This window comes from Balaenoptera physalus (assembly GCF_965194825.1).
Source record: "Balaenoptera physalus genome assembly, chromosome: 7".
Classification (NCBI taxonomy): domain Eukaryota; kingdom Metazoa; phylum Chordata; class Mammalia; order Artiodactyla; family Balaenopteridae; genus Balaenoptera; species Balaenoptera physalus.
This window is the reverse complement of record NC_138886.1, coordinates 86,156,033-86,176,178: the sequence shown is the minus strand read 5'-3', so window position 1 is coordinate 86,176,178 and position 20,146 is coordinate 86,156,033. Positions and strand designations below refer to the sequence as shown.

At 49.0% G+C, this 20,146-nt stretch overlaps 1 protein-coding gene across 7 annotated transcripts in view; it reads right to left on the bottom strand.

The window, feature by feature from the left end:
• DAPK1 (death associated protein kinase 1) overlaps positions 1–20,146 on the bottom strand; it is a 214,594-nt gene that overhangs the window by 13,395 nt on the left and 181,053 nt on the right. For all 7 annotated transcript variants that reach the window (XM_082469582.1, XM_082469576.1, XM_082469579.1 and 4 more), the window contains exons 20-24: positions 12,389–12,611; positions 6,499–6,687; positions 4,202–4,399; positions 2,991–3,129; positions 1,746–1,866 (exon numbers count right to left, since the gene is read on the bottom strand). In XM_082469582.1, coding sequence (XP_082325708.1) covers positions 1,746–1,866; positions 2,991–3,129; positions 4,202–4,399; positions 6,499–6,687; positions 12,389–12,611 — 870 coding nt within the window. The remainder of the gene's footprint in view (positions 1–1,745; positions 1,867–2,990; positions 3,130–4,201; positions 4,400–6,498; positions 6,688–12,388; positions 12,612–20,146) is intronic.

Here is a 20,146-nt window from a genome sequence, read left to right as displayed (position 1 = left end):
ATCAGCACACTTTCCTAATTAAAAACCCCATGAGCCATACACGGCACTGCATCATTAATCAGGCAGTCCCTTCTCGAATCTCATCTTTTACACCCCCTACATTCCACTCCCTATTCAACGAACAATATTCCCAGGGATAAAGGCAGTTTGTTTGGTGAGCTTCATCTGCCCGACCGCAGGAGTTGGGGGTGCGCGGGAGGTGAAGCAGACATCATGTGAAGCCACACCCCAGCTCAAGACTCTTCAGGGAGCACAGGCCCTCATCCCACCTGGTGAGCAGGTGCTGAGCCGGTCACAGACCACTGTTCCCGATTGCCACCCACTGGTTTCTGTGACCAGGTTCTCCAAGGCCCTCCAGGCTTACCCCCTGCCCACTGACTCTGCCGTAGTGTAGCCCCCTTTAGAAAGCGAGGGTCAAGCTTCACGAGGGAGGAGAGGGTTCCTGAAAGTTCCAAAAGCATGCCTAGAACTGGACCCTAGTATTGTAAGCATGGTACTTCTATCAGGCAAACGGTGAGTTATAACTAAAGACGGCACCTGCCAGGCAGGGGAGCGAGAGCCATGTCCTCCCTGTTACACTCGAGCTTAGAAGCAGGAACAGTCCCCGGAGCATTTTTTTTTAGAATTTTTCCATTGGGATATTTGCCCATTTCGTACCCATTTCAGACAGCTTTTTGAATATTATGGATAGCAACCTTTTATATGCCAGGGGCATTGAGAATATATTTTTCCCAATCTACCTCACCTTTTAACTTTGTTTATGGAATTTATTTGCCAGAAAAAGCTTCTATGTTGTCAAATGTATTTGACAAAATATTGGTGTATTTTCTTTGAAAACTTCTGAGGTTTTCTATCTTGGCTTAAAAGCTTTCTCAAAGCACTCTTAAGTTATTTTAAAAATAAATTATCTTGCATTTCCATCAAGATATTGCTTTATTTTTTACATTTAAAAACTTTAATCTGCCTACAGTCTATTTTTGGGCTACGTAGTGAGCAGGAGTTCAACCTAGTTTCCTTCTAGGCAAATAGCCAGTTGTGCCAGATCATTGATTAAATAAACATTTTCCCCATTAAATTTAAATAACATCTATGTTCTCTATTAAATTTCTGCAGATGTTCTGATTTACTTCAACACTCACTAATCTATTCCAGTTATTTATTGGTTTATTGATTACAGAGCCTTTATAACATGTTTCATTTATTCTTCTATTGAAATTTTAAGACAAAAACCCAATCTCCTCAATCCCATTCAGATGCTAACTGGAACTGTATAAAGTTTATATAACTTGGGAAAATGAAACACTTAGTAATAAAATCTTGCCATCCAAGAACACCATCTCATTCCATTTGGACAGCTATTATTTTATGCTCTTCAGTGAATTTTGTTGGTGACTGTTTTTCTACTTTTCTGCATTTCCCAAATATTTCACAATAAGTCACTTTTGAATTGCTTTTGTAATTTCTAACAAACAATTTTACTTTTAAACAAACAACCAAAACTGTCAGAATTTCATACACTCTAACCTTGTCCATAACAACGCTTCATCTCAAGGCCATCTCCTTGTTTCTCTACTCTTCCTTCCTTACCCCAGGGTAACAGGATAAAAACATGGCCACGCAGACACCGTGTGCTGGGTCCCATGAAAACCAGACCAAACCCAGAGGGCCACACAAAGAGGCCCAAATCCCGGGTCACTGGATGGTCCAGGGGAAGGTTGGGTCCAGCCCTCCCCAGGTATACTCACCAAAACAATCTGGCTCCGTATTTCTTGCAGGTGATTTCGAAGTACCTTCATGTCCTTAGACCCAGAAGCCCCGGCATCCAGAACAAACAGCTTATTTGAAATGTGAAGATCGTTCCCAAACCTAAGGGAAGAGCAGTGACCGCCTCAGAGTGACGCAGTCTCACCGGGTATTTCCACAGAGGGCCAGGCTCCTGCTGGCCCAAAAGGCTGGTGGGAGGCAAGGAAGTTCTGGTGGCCTTGCAGGGACACCCCGCACCTGCTGTTGGCTGGACTCTGTAATGTCACCCTGGGGTGGAGGCCTGGGGACACCGCCTGCTCCAGGTGCAGACAGGCGCCCCAGCTTCCACAAAACGGGGGAAACAGCTTCCCCCGACGCAGGAAAGGGGAGGCCTAATGCACTCACTTTACAAGGCAGGAGAAGAGATGCTGCTGCAGGTTGATGGAGTGAGAACAGAGGGATGAGTATGAAATAACACCTTAGATCTAAAATATTAGTAGAAGCCCTATTTTTCACATCAGGAAGATAACAGAGAAGTGTTGTCAGTTGATAAACCAAGAATTCAAATTACTAGCATATTAAACAGAAATGCAGGTTCAAACTTTTTTGGGGATAGACACTAAGTAAAAATAGATACTTTTACATTGTGATTCTGTGCACATCCATATTTATAAGTGAAAAAAAATGTTTTCCAAAAATACTTGACACAAAATGCACTCTGATATTTTCCATCATGTCCTTCTCCCCTCCACTCCACTCCAGACCTCCTAAATGAATTTCATGATCCACTAGCAGGTTGCAACTTACATTTTGAGGAATACTGATGGATGTTCTCACCAAAAAAAAAAAAAAAAACGATAAATGGGTGAGGTGACGGATGTGTTAATTAACGAGATGGAGAGAATCCTTTCACATTGTATACATACGTCAAATCACCACTTCATACAATTTAAATATCTTACAATTTCACTTGTCAATTATTCCTCCCTAGAGCTGAAAAAAAATACATAAAACAACTAAAAGGAGTTACCTCTGGGCAGTGGTACTCGGGGGTGAGGACAGAAGTGAGAAGGCCGCTGATTTTTATTATGTGCCCTTTACTTCTGTTTGATTTGTTATTATGTGTATTTGTGGCTTTGGTAAAAAAAATTCGACCAAGCCAAAGAGGCCTTTCAGTTCTTTAATTCCTTTCTCTGGGTCACATGACTTTGGCTGTATCACCCCTGAAGATGCAGCAGCCGACTTACCTGTTCCTGACCTCTTTCAGCAACGAGGTGTCTTTGTCATATCCGAACTCGCCTCCAGCTAGACGAGGAATGTTCATGATGTCGGCGTGGGTGGCCACCAGGACAACTCGGAGTGGGTTCTTCAGCTTGCCGCCAAAGGCTGAGGGCAGAGAGCAAACCGTTTCACACGTGGGTCCTCCATCCTGCCCAGGTGAGGCTGGGTGCTCTGCCTGAGGCCTGGGCCGTCTCTCCAGGCGGACATGCAACTTTGCCCGCAGACCTGAGGGCCCCAGGCCTGCTGCTAGGAGTGACCTCTGGAAGGCCTAGGCCTGGCCCAGAATGGAATGAGCCTATTTCCTGGGCCTCCAGGAAGATTGCTCTGAAGTGAACTAGAAGCGACCACAGGGCATAAGGCAGCTTCTCAGATCTTCCTCCAAATAGGCCTTGTTTGCATGGTGAGGAGAGATCTAACCTCTGACCAGGGGGACACCCTTTTTAAGACCAGACCAAGCCCGCTGAATGCAGCACCAGCACAGAAATGGCTCAGAAGGGAGACTCCTGCAGTTCACACAGGCAGAGAGCCTCTCACTTATGGGCGTGTTTAAAACGAAAACATGAAAAAGAATGAGAAAGAAAGAGGCAAAATTGGAGGTACCCTGAGGGGAATTAGCCCAATTTATTTTATTATTGTAAGCTTTTCAAAAAAAAATGACTGCTGAGGTTTGCATTTCATCAGGGAAGGCTGCTTCTTTTTTTGTATGAAAAGAACAAAATAAGTCTGTCCATGCTGTCTTTTCCTCTAGGGATAAGGCTAAGATAATGCATTCAGTTATCATGGTTCCTTTTCTTTCATTTTTGATGGAACTACAGAACGAAGGAGAGTTCATTCTATTAATTATGTACCCATTAGGTAAGGCACAGTAGCTGTCAAAGGAGGTATTCCACTTTGCACCTAACAAAAATGACTACAGCCCTAAAATATAGAAAGAAAGCGAGAAATGGCTCTCAAGGAATTGCTCAGAATTGAGTCTTTGTGGCAGAAATATGCAATCATGAAACAACTCCTTGCAGAACAAAACAAACAGCTGAGCCCTAGGAAACTTCTAGAGTGGAAATCTCCTGATAGGAAGGAGGAACAAGGGTTCCCGCAGCTGTTGGCCACAAGCTGTCGGATCCGGGCATGACCAGGGTGCGAGACCAACAGGAAGGGCACGCCCTCCTCCTCGGCTTACCTATGGGCTCTTCAACCGGGACAAGAGACTTCAGAAAACTGAGCCAGAAAATCACTTGATTCAGCTGGATCTCGTAGGGTTCTTCTAGACTGAAAACGACAACATGGATGGACGTGGGATCATTTGCAGCAAAATAGTCATAACAGCAGAAGTATACAGGATTTCCAGAGAACTCCCACACACTGAAATCGCCAACGCCTACAGAGAAAAAGAAAAAGAAAGATTATGATTGTGAAACACCACCACCAAATTTCAATCACAGTTTTTCTCAGCACTTTAGGGATGACCGGTAGGGACAGTGACATTCATAGCATTCATCTATTTATTTATGCATCTACTTAAGTATAGATCTACATATGGAATATTTACATTTCCCTATTTCTTATGTCTATGTCTGTTTTTACATCCATGCCTTTTACAATATCTATATCCATAAACCTACTTATATCTGTATCTGCTTATCCTTTTTCCTTAATGCCTTCATTATTGTATCTGTATCTCTATCTCTAGCACATCTACTTATAATACCGCAGAGTGGTACACACACACACACACACGTAACACCCCACACACGTGTGTGTATATGCGTGCCTATAAGCATACATGGAAAGGTGTACGTGGACACATATATTTTGTTTTTCACCCCCAAGTATTGGTATATTCACTATGAAATGTAACCTTAATTTTGGTTAAATGGTGACTAAATTCACCTTCCACAGGTGAGTGAGAGACCTGTTTTGGTCGCTCAGAAGGGAGCAGGCTGCCGTGCATAGGTGTAAGATGCAGTCATTGATGAGCAGCTTTGCACAGGAAGGATGTAAGAGAAACTGTGCGGAGATTGGGTCCAAGAGGCCACCTCTGCTGGGGAGGCAGCAGAAGGGGCGGGGGGAGGAAGGCTGTGGGTGTGGGTAGGGGGGCAGCTACTCTCCCACTCTCCCACACAGGAGCTCTGGGGGCGGCTGCCTTTCCCGCAAGTGTCATGGGTGAGATTCTGACCTGGAGTTCCTAGGCACCCGGAACCTCCTAACGACTGTCCAGGCACATGGACACAGCCACCTCTACGCGGCCACATCCCACCAGGTCAGTGACCACCCACCCACTGGCCTCTGGGAAGCCAGGCAGGACCACTTATGTCATAGGATTTCAGCCTCCCTTTCCCTAATTTTTCCCCTTGGTGCTTATCCCATGACAGAAATTCTGCAGTCGAGAGTCATTTTGGAAGATCCACAGGGCTTTTCTAGAGCACAGGCGCTCCTGGGGAGCATGGGCCTCTAAGTCTGGCAGTTAAGGCCTTAGTGTGAATAGCTCTGGAACACAGAAATAGGCCCTTTGAGCTTGGGGAGCATTGGGAGCCAGACGTGGGACGGGGATAAGGCCAGGGGAGGTCGAGGGATGAGGGTAGGGGTGATGGGTGCTGAGGGCACACTTCTGCTCTCCCTATGCTGCGGGGCCAGCTCTGCTCCAGGGAGCTCAGAGAACACTCAGCTTTTAAGAGAGCAGAATGCACACGGACTTCAATTCTATTTTATTAGGGTCCCTGGTCCCAGCAGCAGCATTACCAAGAAACTCTCCAGATGGGCTGAATCAGACGCTCGAGGGCGGGCTGGCAAGTCTGTGTTTTCAGATGCCCTCCAGGGGATTTGTGCGCACGCTGGAGTCTAAGAACCACTGCTTTAGGTAAACACCCTGAGTATTCTATTTTTCACTGGGTTTAGTATAATAAAAGGGCCTTCATGAAGATGCTCCCAATTTCCACTTTTTGAGAGCCTCTCCCTGCTAGACATTATACAAGGACCTTTAATAAACATGAGCTCGTAAAATCCTCACAGCTGTGGGAACTTAGCGTCAGAGAAACTGCTCTATGCCTGCTCTGGGCCGTGTCTCAACGAGGCTTCTGTTCCAGTGCTTTGGGCCCAGCTGGGGGCCCTGGGAGCTCCGGGGGAGCAGCACTTGGGTTTCAAACTCGGGTACATCAAAATGCTAGTGGGACCGTATTTTATGAGATTTCCCATCCAGGTGGAAGTTCAGCAGTATTTTAAAAAATGTACTAATTTACTCAAGTCATTTATTAAGCACCTCTGTGTGCCCAGTGCTTTGCCAGGTGCTGGGGACACCAGGGGGTTTAGTTTTACTTTTTGGGGGTGTTACCCAGCCATGCTTCAGTCCTGGGTCACTCCCCACATCGCTCTGTGCTGGCCCTTCTTCCATCCTTTGTGCGGCTGTGATGGATGCCCGCTGGGCCAGGCTCCCTGGGGGGAAACTCGAGGTCCTTCCCATTTGGGGTGGGAGAGCCATACCGTTCAAGTAGGCGTTCTGGATGTCGATGGCCTTTGTGGACTGGTCATCGGCGGGGCAGTGCGGGTGGTGGGACGGGGCCCCGAACACCTCTAGCATTCCCTTGGTGAGGCCCGGCTCGAACATCATGCTGCGGCTCCTGACGCTCACATTCTCACAGCCCGGGTACAGGTTGTTGATGCTCACGGAAACTGCAGGCCAGAGAGCAAGCACGTTAGACCTTGCCCCCTGCCCTCCTTCCCAGACTTTGCCCTCTCTCCTTGCCCCACCCCTGCTTCAGGCTGGTTTGTGTGTGTGCCTCTCGTGTAGGCTGGGCAGCAGTGTTTCCCAGGGACATTGTGTTGATTGTTTGCTCCACCTCCCGCATCCTTTCCTGCGCTGCTCTGTGTCCCGAGAGGCTAACCCCATGGACTGCATCTCCCAGGCTTGCTTGCCATTTGCCTCCGGTTAGGGTCCACCAATGGGAGGCACTGTAGAGGCTGGGAGGAGAGAAAGGTCGAGGTATATATTTTCCCTCCTCACTGCCTGCTGCTTTTCTGATACCAGTTGTGTCTCTGACCCTAGACCCCCTGGCGGCTTCTCCCCTGGAGCTCCAGCTTTCCCAGCATCGTGACTTCTTCCTCTTGCCTTTTCAGCCTCAGGGGTGGTAACTAATGGCTCCCCTCTGTTCCTAGCCTCCGGATGCTTCACCGTCTCTTGTATGTTCCTGTGAATTGTGCCTGTGACTTTGAACTTTCATTAAATCTCCACCAGGACCCTGACTGATACAGATGAGATGAATACCACTCTGGTACACGAGATTGTTAAGGTTGAATGCAAAATGATCTTAGACAGTAGCAGGCCATGACATTAAGTAATGCTGAATCACACAGTGAGAAGGCCATTCCTTTATAAAATCCCCTTGAAGGTCTTTAAATTGCTCTAGGGGCAAGTCTCAATTTGTGACCTTAAGTTTTTAGCATGTCTTCAATCCTTGCTAATCTTCCCTTTTAATAAAGAGGGAGTGTAAAAATCTATACCCCGATAAAAAAAAAAAGAAAAAGAAAAAGATGGAAGCATGTTCTTTCTCTTTCCAGGAAAAAAAAAAAAGAGGGAGTGGGCAACAGTATATAGCTAGATTTTAATCATATTGCTGTTCATTGCATTTATTTTTATTTATTGGTAGTAGTGGTATGGGTTTTCCATTTATGGTAAGGACGTTAGCGATTTCACTTTCAAACCTATGTCTTTTAGTAAATAAAAAGAATCAGTTTTAAAAATATTACATAAATAATAATGGTAGAACTTTGTGGAGCAGGGGAATCAGCTGAATAACACATTTGGGTCCCCTGGGCCAAGAGCGGTGCCCTGTGTGCCCTTGGTCCTGACCTCCGTCCGGCTTTTGCCCGTCTCTCGCAACAGACCCCCGACCGCACTGTGAAGGCAGAGCTGGCCTCTCCGCTTCAGGGCTAGGACTGGGGTGGGCGCAGGGGGAGGCTCCATGAGTGCATCAGGGAGGGGCTCAGTGAACCGAATCGCAGCATATATTTCATACCTTAGGTTCAGAGTTAATAGTGACAGTCACTGCAAGAGACTAAAGAAATGACCATTTCACCTGGGCCACCTGACTTTTAAAATTGGTGATCCAAACACAAAGGTAACCCTTTTTTAAAGACCAAAGACTTCAGACTGAGGACAGGACAATGGGAATATCCAAGGGGTTGACAGGGAGGAGGAGAAAACTGGAGCTCCCCACCGCCCCGGGTTATAAAAGTAGAAAACTTGGCAAACAGAAATGTAAAGAAGAAAACAAAATGACTCCACTCTCTAGGCCAATGTGATGGACATTTTAGTGTATTTCTTTAGAGATTGTTAGTCCAAGTCTGAGAAAAGCCATGCGACTTCACAAGAATGGGTTTGTCCATTTCCCTGTGCCCGGAAACCTGTGTCCGGGGCGACCTCTGTCGGGAATAAGCTTTGTCTTAGTGGCACTGTGGGCTGGGGCTTGCCGAGGGAGACCAGAACGGATTCGGTAAATGACAGGCACTCCGGCACCTCACGGACAGTTTTTGTTGGGAGGATGAAAGGTTAGGACAGAATTTGTATACAGTATTATTAAAATAACAATTTCACAGGGAAACATTAAAATCATAGGAGGAAAACATTTTTTGCTAACCACTGACCCCTAGTGGTAAAAAGTGGCAGGCCCCGAGGGAGAAGCCGCTTTTCACCCTGGTCAGAAGAGACTTCCTGCAAACGCTCCTCTCTGGTGAGCAGGCAACAGCCAGCCTCCTGCAGTGATCTTTCTGGCCGCGCGCTCCTCCGCTGGCACCGGGGGTTTCCTTCCTACCGCAGAACCACAGTTCAACAGCTATGGCACTCAGCTGGCCACAAAGGCAGTGTGTGCGTGGCAGCCACGTGCCGTGAGTGGCTGCCCCCAGGTCCCCACACCACCCCATCCTGTCTCCTGGCTGGTGGCTCAGCCTTTAGCCTCCAGTGCAACGCAAAGCCACGTTTCTAAAGGCAAACGACCTTCCTGATGCCTGAGTGATGTAAATGTGCCCACGTGGGCACCTCTCCCAGGGAAAGGAAGAAGGCCTGACCATTCTAGCAGAGGTCAGGGGCGTCCAGAGCTCTGGCCTGGGACACAGCAGAGCATGGCCCCCAGGCACGAGCAATGCCACTGTGAAGGGACAATGCTGCTGTTTCTGGAGACGGACTTCCTTCCCTGGAGGCCACACTCCAGAGCAGGCTTTCCTCAAGTGCCTAACAAAGAAACGCTGCTCCGTCCATGCCCCTACGGCACACGAGGTCCCTAGGGCCTGCCAGCTGCCTCTGGCCCGGTCTCCCACAGGTGGCCCTCCTTGCGCTTCTTATTTGTGCCACGCTGCTTTTACAGGACGCCCTTCTGCTGTTTTGTTAGGGCCGGGCCCAGTCGAGGACTGGTGGGGTCCAGGCCCTGCCGGCTGCTGCGCTCCCTCAGCCCAGGGTGTGCTTGCCCCGCACTGGGCAGGGCAGGCGGAGGGCCTGCTCCAGAGCCTCCTGGCTCTTCCCGGCCTCAGGCAGGACTAGAATGAACTGAGGACGAATCTTGTCACCTGCAGGGGTTGTCTGGATAGAAACTTCACCCACCCCCTCGGAGCAGACCGAGGCCACCTGGGCATGAAGCAGCGCGGGCCTCTTCCGTCCTTGCCTGGGCCCTGCGGGAGGCTGCCTGGCTCTGGCCAGACAGCTCTGGGATGAACTAGGTGTGACCTTAGTCCAGGGGTCACACACTCCAATGCACTCCTGAAATGTCATTTCTGCCACAGGGCAAACCTTCGGACACGGGCGTGGAGGCGTCTGCTCCTGAGCTCTCCCGCCTGGAGTTAGGGCGCTGTGTGAGACAGGGTGAAATGCAGAGCCTGGGCCCCTCTACATGGGGTAGCCCCTCCTCTCCACTAACTGGCTCCAGGCGGAAATGTGAATCCAGTCTGGCCAGAGCTACCAACTTGTTACAAGAAACCAAACAGCCAACTTTTTAGGTGAGACCTCTTGATTTTATTTATTTATTTATTTTGGGCTGCATTGGGTCTTCGTTGCTGCACGCAGGCTTCTCATTGCAGTGGCTTCTCTTGTTGAGGAACACGGGCTGTGGGCTTGCAGGCTCAGTAGTTGTGGCTCATGGGCTCTAGAGCACAGGCTCAGTAGTTGTGGCACAAGGGCTTAGTTGCTCCGCGGCATGTGGGATCTTCCTGGATCAGGGATCGAATCCGTGTCCCCTGCATTGGCAGGCGGATTCTTAACCACTGTGCCATCAGGGAAGTCCAGACATCTTGACTTTTAAACGTTGGAAGTTAATTCAGTGTTTCTTCTTTCCCTCATACTACACAGAACGCTGCAGCTCACCAGGCTGCTGACCTCTGACCTTATTTCCCAGCGCCTCGAGTTACTTTTCTCTCTGCTGAGTGTAGTGGGGAGGCTCACCTGGTCCAGAGCACCTGTTGTCCTCGAGAGAATCTTGTGTCAGTCAGCCCCATGACCCAAGTCTCTCTAAGCCCTGGCTGAAGGACACAGTGAGATTTGCTGATAATCCAGCCATCCTGAGCTGCATTTTATCAAGAATCTACTTCTGGATTCTTCCAGATGCGGGAAATTGACCAGAAGGAAGATGAATGGAGATATTACTTCTGAGGGGTGAGGGTTGAGCCGTTCTCCCTCCGGGAGAACCCAGATGTCACTTGATATGTGGCTGGTTCAGTTTAGCCCATGGGCTCCTGAGGCATAAATTCATATCCAATACGACTTACAAAAATTCCAGGTCACAGATCTGGATAGCTCTCATCTCTTTGTCTTTCTCTGTCTCTGCTCTTTGTTTCCGTCTCTCTGCCCCCCTGCCCCCCATCCCCCCAGAGTCAGATTGGAGTGACCTTAACCCACAGAAGGAGAGAGCTGGTTCCCTCTAGGGGTGACACGAGGAACTGCTAGAGAAACTCACTTTGAACCTTGAAGCAATACTGGCCTGGTCCACACGTAAGAGGCTCAACTTAATCATTAAACCTGGAAAACTACTGGCTTCTGAGAAGGTGTAGACCTATCTTACATACTGAAATTGAGCAAAATTACAGTGGAAGATGGAAAACATGAGCACAAATATGCCCCAAGTCAGACGGAGTTATAAGTATCATCAATAAGCCCTGGCTCAGAAGCCAGACACTTCATGAATCGCCAGCTGTGTGACTCCGGGCAGTCTACTTGACCCCTCAAGGCTTCAGTAAAAGGGTGGTAAAAATGCCAATAAGCCTGTCACGTGGATTAAATGAGGTGTCACACGTACCACATTTTGCCCAGCTCCTGGCACACAGTTAGTACTCAGTATGCATTAGCAACACGTGTTAGCAATATTGTAATCATTCTAATTATATATCCATTTTGGTTACACTTCTTCCCCTAATTTCAATTCTATTACTGTGTTCAGAGGGAAGAAGTTGAAAGGGGCATGCAGATCTCAGTCAGCTGTCCCTCACTCCAGCTAATGCTGCCCAGACATCCTTCCTCGTAGAGAGAGAAATTACATAGAAACACAAACTTTAAAACAATTGTTTTCATCCTAGGGAACAGATATGACACCTTCGTAATATGTACAGAAAGTGAGTCTGAGGCACAGAGCTTCAACATTGACATTGTTTAGGAAACTCTCTGAAGGTCTCTATTCTTATCTTTGAAAACCTTAATTTCCTCACTCTAAAAGGGTGGGTTTAGGAAAAATGACACCCCAGACTGCACCACTTCCTCTTGCTCACTGCAAATGTTTCTCCCTGGGGAGGGACAGGCCACCCTGGAGTTCCGGGTGCGAACCCGTTGATAATCGTGTCTGTGGGAGGTGGAGGCAGACGGCAAAATTGGCTTCCCAACTAGGGTCCAGGTGAACAGACAGGCTCACTGAAAAGCCATTAAGGAGCCTTTCAAAGCCACCACCCCACTTCCAGATACACGAGGACGGGCTTCCCCGTGCACCCAGTTTTGTGGCTCTGTGTTCTCGCATTCCTGGATGTGCCCGCAGCATTCCAAGAAGAAAGCATAAGGGGTGAGGACCCGTTCTGCGGGCTGATATTCCATCCGTGCAACCTTGAACCTATGTCAGTCCAAACAAGCTCTTTGTGTCTTCAAGGGTAGAGTCCCCGAGCAGAACACGATTGTGTTATTTTGCACGCTTGCGATTGCGGACTGTAATTTCAGTGAGGCCCTTTCCTCACTAGCACCAGGGCAGGGTGCGCTCACTGGCCAAGAGACGGGAGGACCACTCCTGGAAGCCACCAAGGCGGCGGGAACCGGTCAGCCTCAGGCCAAGGGCTCCAAACAAAGCCACACCTCCTCCCAGACCTTGACCTTGGAAGTATCCAGTGGAGAGACAGGGGCTGGTGGGGTGCCTACCTGCTGGCTTGGAGGCCAGGGGTGAGGGTGGGAACCGGGTGGAGTTGGTGGAGGACAGCCGGGGCCGGCGTCTTCGGAAGAAGCTCCTCAGCAGCCCACACTTGAGAGATTCCACCAGGGTGGTCTTCCCAGACCCCGAGTGGCCGAACAGCTTCAGCTTGATTCTCGGCTGCAGGTTCTGTGTGGGTCTCAGTTGCTGGATGAAGAGTCCTCGGTGCGTGTCCTGAATATAGATGAGAAAGGGCCTGTTAGTCACAGGAGAAGAGCAGCCCCTGAGCAAAAGGCACACGCGGATTCCCATGGTTCAGGACCCCTGCTGCATCCTTCCGGTCTGCGAGTTTTCTTTGCCTTTTAAAAAAAATTGAGGTATAAGTGACCTATAACATTATATTAGCTTCAGGTGTACAGTGTAAATGATTTGATGTTTGTATATATTGTGAAATTATCACCACAGTAAGTCTAGTTACCATCCATCACCACACATAGTAACAATTTTTTTCCTTGTGATGAGAATTTTAAAGATCTATTCTCATCAACTTTCAAAAGTGCAGTACAGTCACCATGCTGTACGTTACATCCCCAAGACTTATTTAACTTATAACTGGAAGTTTGCACCCCAACCTGAAATTTCTACCCATGTGGTAGATACAGTCTGTTCTGTCCCCACCGCATTAAAAAAATTTAAATGTAAAATAAACATACAATTCACCATTTTAAAGTGAACCATTCAGAGGCTTTTAGTGCATGTACAATGTTGTACAACCATCACTGCTATCTGGTCCCAGAGCATTTTCATCCCCCCACAAGGAAACTCTGTGCCCATGAGCAGTCACTTCCCAGGCCCCTCTCTGCCCGGCTGCTGGCAACCACCAGTGCGCTCTGTCTCAGTGGATTTGCCTACTTCCATTGCATTTTGATGCACAATGAATTGGATGGAGCAATTCCTGCCAAGTGGTCAATTTAAAAGTGAAACGGGGTCAGCCCCGTTAGACTGGTCAGGTCACCTGCTCCTTCTGTGTGGAGGGGTCTTGCTCCTTTACGACGCTCTGAAGGTACAAGATGATGAGAAGAAGGGCATCACAAGGTACAAAGCTAAATGCTGGGGAGGGGCCTGGGGGCCATGACAACCTTTCCGCTTTCTTCTTTCTCAGCCCTACAGGGGAGAAGCAGGAGTCTCCGCAGCCCTGGATAATTCACAGATTCATCATCAAACATTTATGGAGGACCTCCCGTGTGCTGGAACAGGAAGGTCTACACCCTCCCCAGATCCGCAGTTTTGGGGGGACACAGACATGCGAACAGTGTGACATCAAATATAACATGGGTGCTTTTGAAGGGATGGTGTTGGTGAGGTGCTCTGTGCCCCCAGAGAACCCACCTCAAGGGCTACGTGGTGGGGCATTGATCATGTCACCCTGGCTCCATCCCAGCCTCACACACCCGGCCCGCTTCCCAGCTCCTAACCCAGTAATAACAGCCTGTCAGAGCTGTGGCTTGCAGCCTGAGGTCGAGCCCTTCTCCCCTACCCACGATGATCCCCTCTGCTTTAGCTTGTTAACGTCCACGCATCCCAGGAGACCTATCTTGCTGTGGCCTCTCCAGGAGGTTTCCTCACAAGCAGGCTCAAGTGCACGTGTGGCTCTCCATCGTCACCCCACTAGACTGTAGGGTAATCACGTGACACTCTTCTCCTTTAGACTAGGGGCCAAACCTTGAGGGGAGAGACGGTATCCCCAGCACCTGGCACAGGTAGGATGCCCAATAAAGAGGTGTTGTGTAAATGATGTACTCAGGGGTGACCCACGCAAGAGCGTTTCGGAGGCAAGTGTCTGCCTTTCCCTTTCAGTGTGATCTCAGACCTGGCCAGACCACTGCTTCCAGACCCAAATCCTGGGAGGTGCTGATCTACTGCTGATCTCTTCCAGCTGAGCCACCGTTACTTTTTCCACCAACGACCAAGGATGGGAGCGTGCTCAGTAACAAACACAGCTCTCCTGAGTTCCTACCCGCATTTTCTCTTGGTAAACTCTGACCCATCTTTCTCAGCAGGGGCAACACTGTCCCCTAGCTGGCATTTTGGAAATGGACGGCGGCAGCTTTAGTTCTCAGCGTTGGGGGCTGCTGCTGGCGGTGGGTAGGTGGGGGCTAGGGGTCCTGACGTGTACATACAATGGCCTGAGCGGTAAGAATTCTCTTGAGTCTGCCTGACTTCTGAGCGTCTGCTGAGCATTTATATAAGAGAAAAACCTTGTTTATGATCATCTGAGCTTAGGACTTAATTGCATTTTATATATGACCCAGAGGGTTTTGGGAGGGCTTGGTTTAATACATAGTGACTTTCCCAAGAATGCAACTATTTTATACACTGGTGGAATTATATATACATGGGTTTTTTTCCTAATCTTTCAGGAGCTCTGATCCCCACTTCTGAAACGTCAGCCTGTTGCTGCTGTATTTGAGTTGCTATCCCTCCCACATCCGTGGCATCTGTAGGTGTTACATTCAGTGATTCTGCAGATGGGTCCAAGTATTTGCCAATTTCAGAATGTCTCCTCTTTGCCTGTGCTCCGCATTTACATACACATTCTATTATACTATATATATTCCTTCGATGTCTTTGTTATATTAAAGTTAGGGCATTCTATTGATCTTTTATTTTATTTGTATTTTAAAAATATTTATTTATTTGGCTGTGCCAGGTCTTAGTTGTGGCATGTGGGATCTTTAGTTGCGGCACATGGACTCTTAGTTGTGGCACGCGGGATCTAGTTCCCAGACCAGGGGTCGAACCTGGGCCCCCTGCATTGGGAGCACGTGAGTCTTAACCACTGGACCACCAGGGAAGTCCCTCTATTGATCTTTTAAAATTACCTGTGTAGGTACATTGTTATCTTTGAATTTTACTTCGGGAGAGTAAAGGGGCATCACAACATGTACATTATAAAGTATTGGGTCGGCTAGGGTTGGAAACCATGGTTTGGACAGTGATCTGGTTTCTTTTTCTAACCTCAAGCACTGCATTGGGTGGAAAAAGCTGGGGTATCTTGCCAGCAATTCCCCTGAATTGTTACCCAAGTCAGCACAGAAGCTGAAAAGTTCTCTCCTGAGACAGTTACTCACTGGGGTGCTGCCGAGCAGGCATGAAGAAATGGGGCGCTGGCATTCTCCCCCGTGCCATCTACTGCTGCCGATGAGCCCATGACCCCCTGAAACAAATCTACCATCTCTCATTCTAATTTAATCTCCGAAACCAGCCCTTTATCTTCCCTTTAAGTCAGGCCCCCGCTACACCTCCACCCACCTCACGCTGAGTGTCTGAACTCTGAGCATCCCCTTCCGCTAGGAGTGCCTCACTGAGTAAATTAAAAAGTTCTCCACCTATTTCCTGACACGCAGCCACCTAACATGCACAGCTCCTTTGTGTGAAGCCAGTATCTGCTTCTCCTGACACAGTGCAAAGGCAGAAAACCTGCTTCCAGCTTCAAATCCCGTCATTAGGTCTGGACACACTGCGCAGTGAATCGCTCGCTGCTGTCTTCCGTTTCGTGCCTTCCTGATCCTGACACTGTGAGCTTTGGCCAACATGCCTGTCCTGTGTGAAGGAGTGAGGGCACTTCTGTCCCTTCTGCACGAGTCCCCGCAGGCCCTTCCTCTCTGAGCAGACTTGCACCGAGGGAACCGAAGGACACAGGTGCTACCCTGCGTGCTTCCAGCAGCAGCTCTGAACCAAGGTGGGCTTGCCCCACGCAGCTGAGAGACGGTATGTCTCCACTTTGCTCAGCGCTGCCTGAGGCTGAGAGCCCCGCTCACTCCTCCCCATTCCACGCAGGGCAGTGGCGGGCCGGCAGCGGCTGGCGATCTGTTTGCCTGCTTGCCAGGTCAGCCCCAGAAATGGAGGCAAGAGGGAAGAGGAGCCAGTGACAGTGGGCTGTGACCTTGGTCCGGTTAGTCCAGGTTAAACAAGAATCCTGCAGGATCACGTTTACAGAAAATCCCCCACCCCTGATATCTGAGCAAATTCTTCATGCCCAACCTTGACACCTGATCACCCTGGCACGCCTTCAGCAAGAATCCTGATGAATATTATAACCTTTAAAACTTCCTATTTTCCCGCTGCCTCAACATCCCCACAAACAGGCTGTGAGTGTCGGCCCAGGTGCACCGACCGGTGTGCAAGGTGGGCTCAGCCACAAGTCCCCCTTCCTACCCTCCCAAGGGTGACCCCGTGACATTCAAACACACCAGTGACACTGCCCCCCACTCTCCCTGCCTTTCCTCATGTACCCACCCTGATGCCTAGTAAAGGCACTTGCCACGGGGGCTCGCAGCTTGCCCCTGGCTTGAGTCTGAGCTCTGTGACAACACTCTAACCCCTGTCTCTCTGCGACCTAGGATATAAAAAGCTATGTTTTGCCCTGAGCCTCCCCCCTGTCTCCTCTTGTGGCCACAACCGGCTGACCATCTAATAAGAGAAGCCAAAGCAGTCAATCCAGCAAGAAGCCTCCCAGCCTTTGGGTTTCCTCTCAGCAATTTTCCACCCACTGACCCCCACACCCTTGCTCCTTGGCTATAAATCCCCACTTGTCTTTGCTGAAGTTGGGGTTGAGCCAGTCTCTTTCCTCTGCTACACGCCCACTGCAGTACCCCCGGAAGGGTCATGAATTATTCTTTCATGAACACCCGGAGGAGTTGTGACAGATGCATTTCCTGTCTGCAGCAGTAACTTCCACGTTTGTATCTTCCAGCTTATGCTGTGTTTTCACTCACATCCCTTATTAAACCTCAAAGAAACCTTTGTGGTTAATGTGGTCGTTCTCCATTTCAGATGTGGAAACCAAGGCTCAGAGGAGCCAAGGCACTTGCCCAAGGCAAAGACAGAACTCACCACCAGGTCTCTTTTCTACCACTGCTGTCAGTGAAAGGGAGGTGGTGGGTTTCTCAGAAGGGGAGTGGGGAGCAGGGAGCGGTAAACAAGAATTTGCAGATCGAGAGCAGAATCTCAAAGTGGGGATGTCTTGAGTTACAAGCACTGTGAATATCCAAGGAGGGCCATTTCCAGTTTGTCCCACTCAGAAGACACTTCCCAGTTGGTGCAGGGTCCCGATTTAAAGTAAGATTTATAAGTCACTGGTATGATAAAGACAAGTAGAATGAGAAGGGGCCCCCCTGCTCTGTATTTGCATGGACAAAGGGCACATTTCGGCACCTCATTTTTCCTAAGCAAATGAGTTGGATTGCTGGCCTGTGTTAACAGGCTCCACATCCTCGGGGAGCCCCAGGGAGGCTTCAAGTTTTTTTTTTTTTTTTATGAAATTGCAGATTGAGCCTTCATCTGGAGGGGCTGTGATCATCTCAGGACCCATCACTAGCTCACATGTTGTTTCCCCAATAATAACTGTCCTCAAGAAATCTTGTTTTGTCCAAGAAAATACTGCTTCACTGGACTGACAGCTCGGCTTTTACAACGTCCTCAATTCCAGACGATCATACGAACACACATGCATTCTCACCTTTCAAGTGGAGGTGAATGGAGGGCAGGTGAGAAAAATAATTCGCAGGCCAAAGAAAGGGGTACAGGGGTTGCAAGCCATCCCACGTTCCCGCTCTCTGCCCAGGGCCTTTGCACATCTCCTGGCCCTTCCTTTCCCCTTCCACCAGGACCTGCTGGCCTGGGCTGGGACGGACTCATTCACCCTTCACCTTGCCCTTGGGAAGATGAGCCAGGAAACTGCTCTCCATCAAGACTGACAGAATCCACCATTATCTTGAAAGGCAAGGAAAAGCAAGATATACTCGAGATTTCCTGTCTAAGGAAATTTAACCTCGTCCTCGAGGATGACCCCTCCTCGTGCTCACTAAGAACTTTGGAGAATCTGAACATAACTGAATTTGATGTAGCAGTCTGAGACAGAAGTTTCTGAAATCCCTCCCCTCCTGGTGGGTGATGCGTTTCCACTTTTCACCACTAGATGTCGCAGCAGGGACGGGTGGCGCATCCAGACCGGGGTCCCCGGGAAGGCAGCTCGCATCAGCCTAAGAGTGTGTGCTCTCCAACGCAGACTATGGTTTTGATGCGGAGAGGGGCAAAGGAAGGTACGGAGTGTGCTCTTGGCTAGCTCTAGAAGGTGGTAGAATATCGATTTCTTTGGAGCGGGAGCACTAAAGTCCATCCGTGGTCTATATTTAACAGAAGCTCTAAGACCCTCCCTGTGCCCGGGCTGGTCAGGTCCTCCCTGGCTGGGCCAGGGGAGCACGAGCAGGGACACTGCCCGGGGGGAGTGGAGGGTTCTTTGTTACCCAAGTCTTGGCTCATGTGTTGAAATATTCTCGTGTCCTGTCCCCCTCGCCCCCAAAGGCTGGCGGATGTGGCTGGGACGTGGTGAGGCATCTTGCAAGCAGGCTGGGAAGCTGGGGGGAAGCAGCAGTGAACCCCGAGGAATCAGAATCCTAAACCAGAACCTGGGCTTCCAGGTACTCACAAAGGTGCGTTTGTGAAAGTGGGAGGCTAGAGCACATATTTCCCCGTTAGCTTTAACTATATACTTTAAATATTTACACAGGAAAGTGAGCTCCCATTTGTATTCTTGCCCAAAGCTCACAAAGTAGTTGAGCCTGGACAACACTGGTCCAAGCAGCTGTCCTATCTCACCTGGCCGCCAAGACCACCTTCTATCTGGTCTCTCGGTCTGAGCAGAGGGAAATTCCTAACCTACTTACTTAACACACCTGGACCAATACCCAATCACCTTACCAAGATCTGTAAAGCTGGGCCTATCTTTCAGATCAGATCTCCTCGGACATCATTTTCTGCCCCAAAGACCACACTCAAACTCTGTTGCTAACCCCATCACCCCCTCCTTTTTGATCTATTTCCTAGAACACACCTGACTCTTTACTGCCTCAGGCCCTTTTCACTCATTCCCTCTGCCTTCTCCCAGCCCTTCCTCTGGTGGGCTCCTCTTTCTCGGCTTTGGGTGTTGGTCTAAACGTCAGCATCAGAGACGCATCCCCACACCAGTAAGTGGAAAGCAGCCACCACCTGCCATCCCCTTGCTTTCTCTCATTTCACCCCATTTGAATCCCCTACACTTACACCAGAGGGCAGCAAACCTTTCTGTAAAGGACCAGGTGGTCTCTGTTGTGACTGCCACGTACGTGTCTAGAAACCAGCCAGAGACAGGAGTAGATGGAGGGGTGTAGCTGTGCTCCAATAAAACTTTATTTACAAAAACAGGTGATGGGCGGGTTTTGGCTCTATGGCCATTGTTTGCCACCCCCTGACCTACCTGGCATTTTCTTATTTGTTTATTGGCTGGTCTTGCCTCTTTTGTTTGTCTCTTTGGTGCCTAGAACAGTTCTTGGCCTATAGTAGATACTGTGACTATCTTTTAAACGAGTATTATTTGGAAACTGCATTGCTTTTTGAAGGCCTGGTTAATTTGGGTTTCTAGTTCCCTTTCTTCCAGCACCTTTTGCCCCCTGGCAATTTAGCTTTCACTTTCTCACCTGCAAAGGTAACTAAACATCAGCAGATTGACAGAGAGGACCATCTCCAAACTGGGAAAGCCAGATAAGAGCATGGAGAGATGACAGGGCTTTCCACACGTGGCAGGACGCAATTAGACCCAGCAGGATGGGAGCAGCAACTCTTAATTATGCAAATGAAGTTTACTTGTGGTGAATTTTAAATTCTGGGCAAACTCCCAACTTTGTCCTATTTTTCAAAATATTCCTGGGCATGTTTCTTCACTGTCTAGT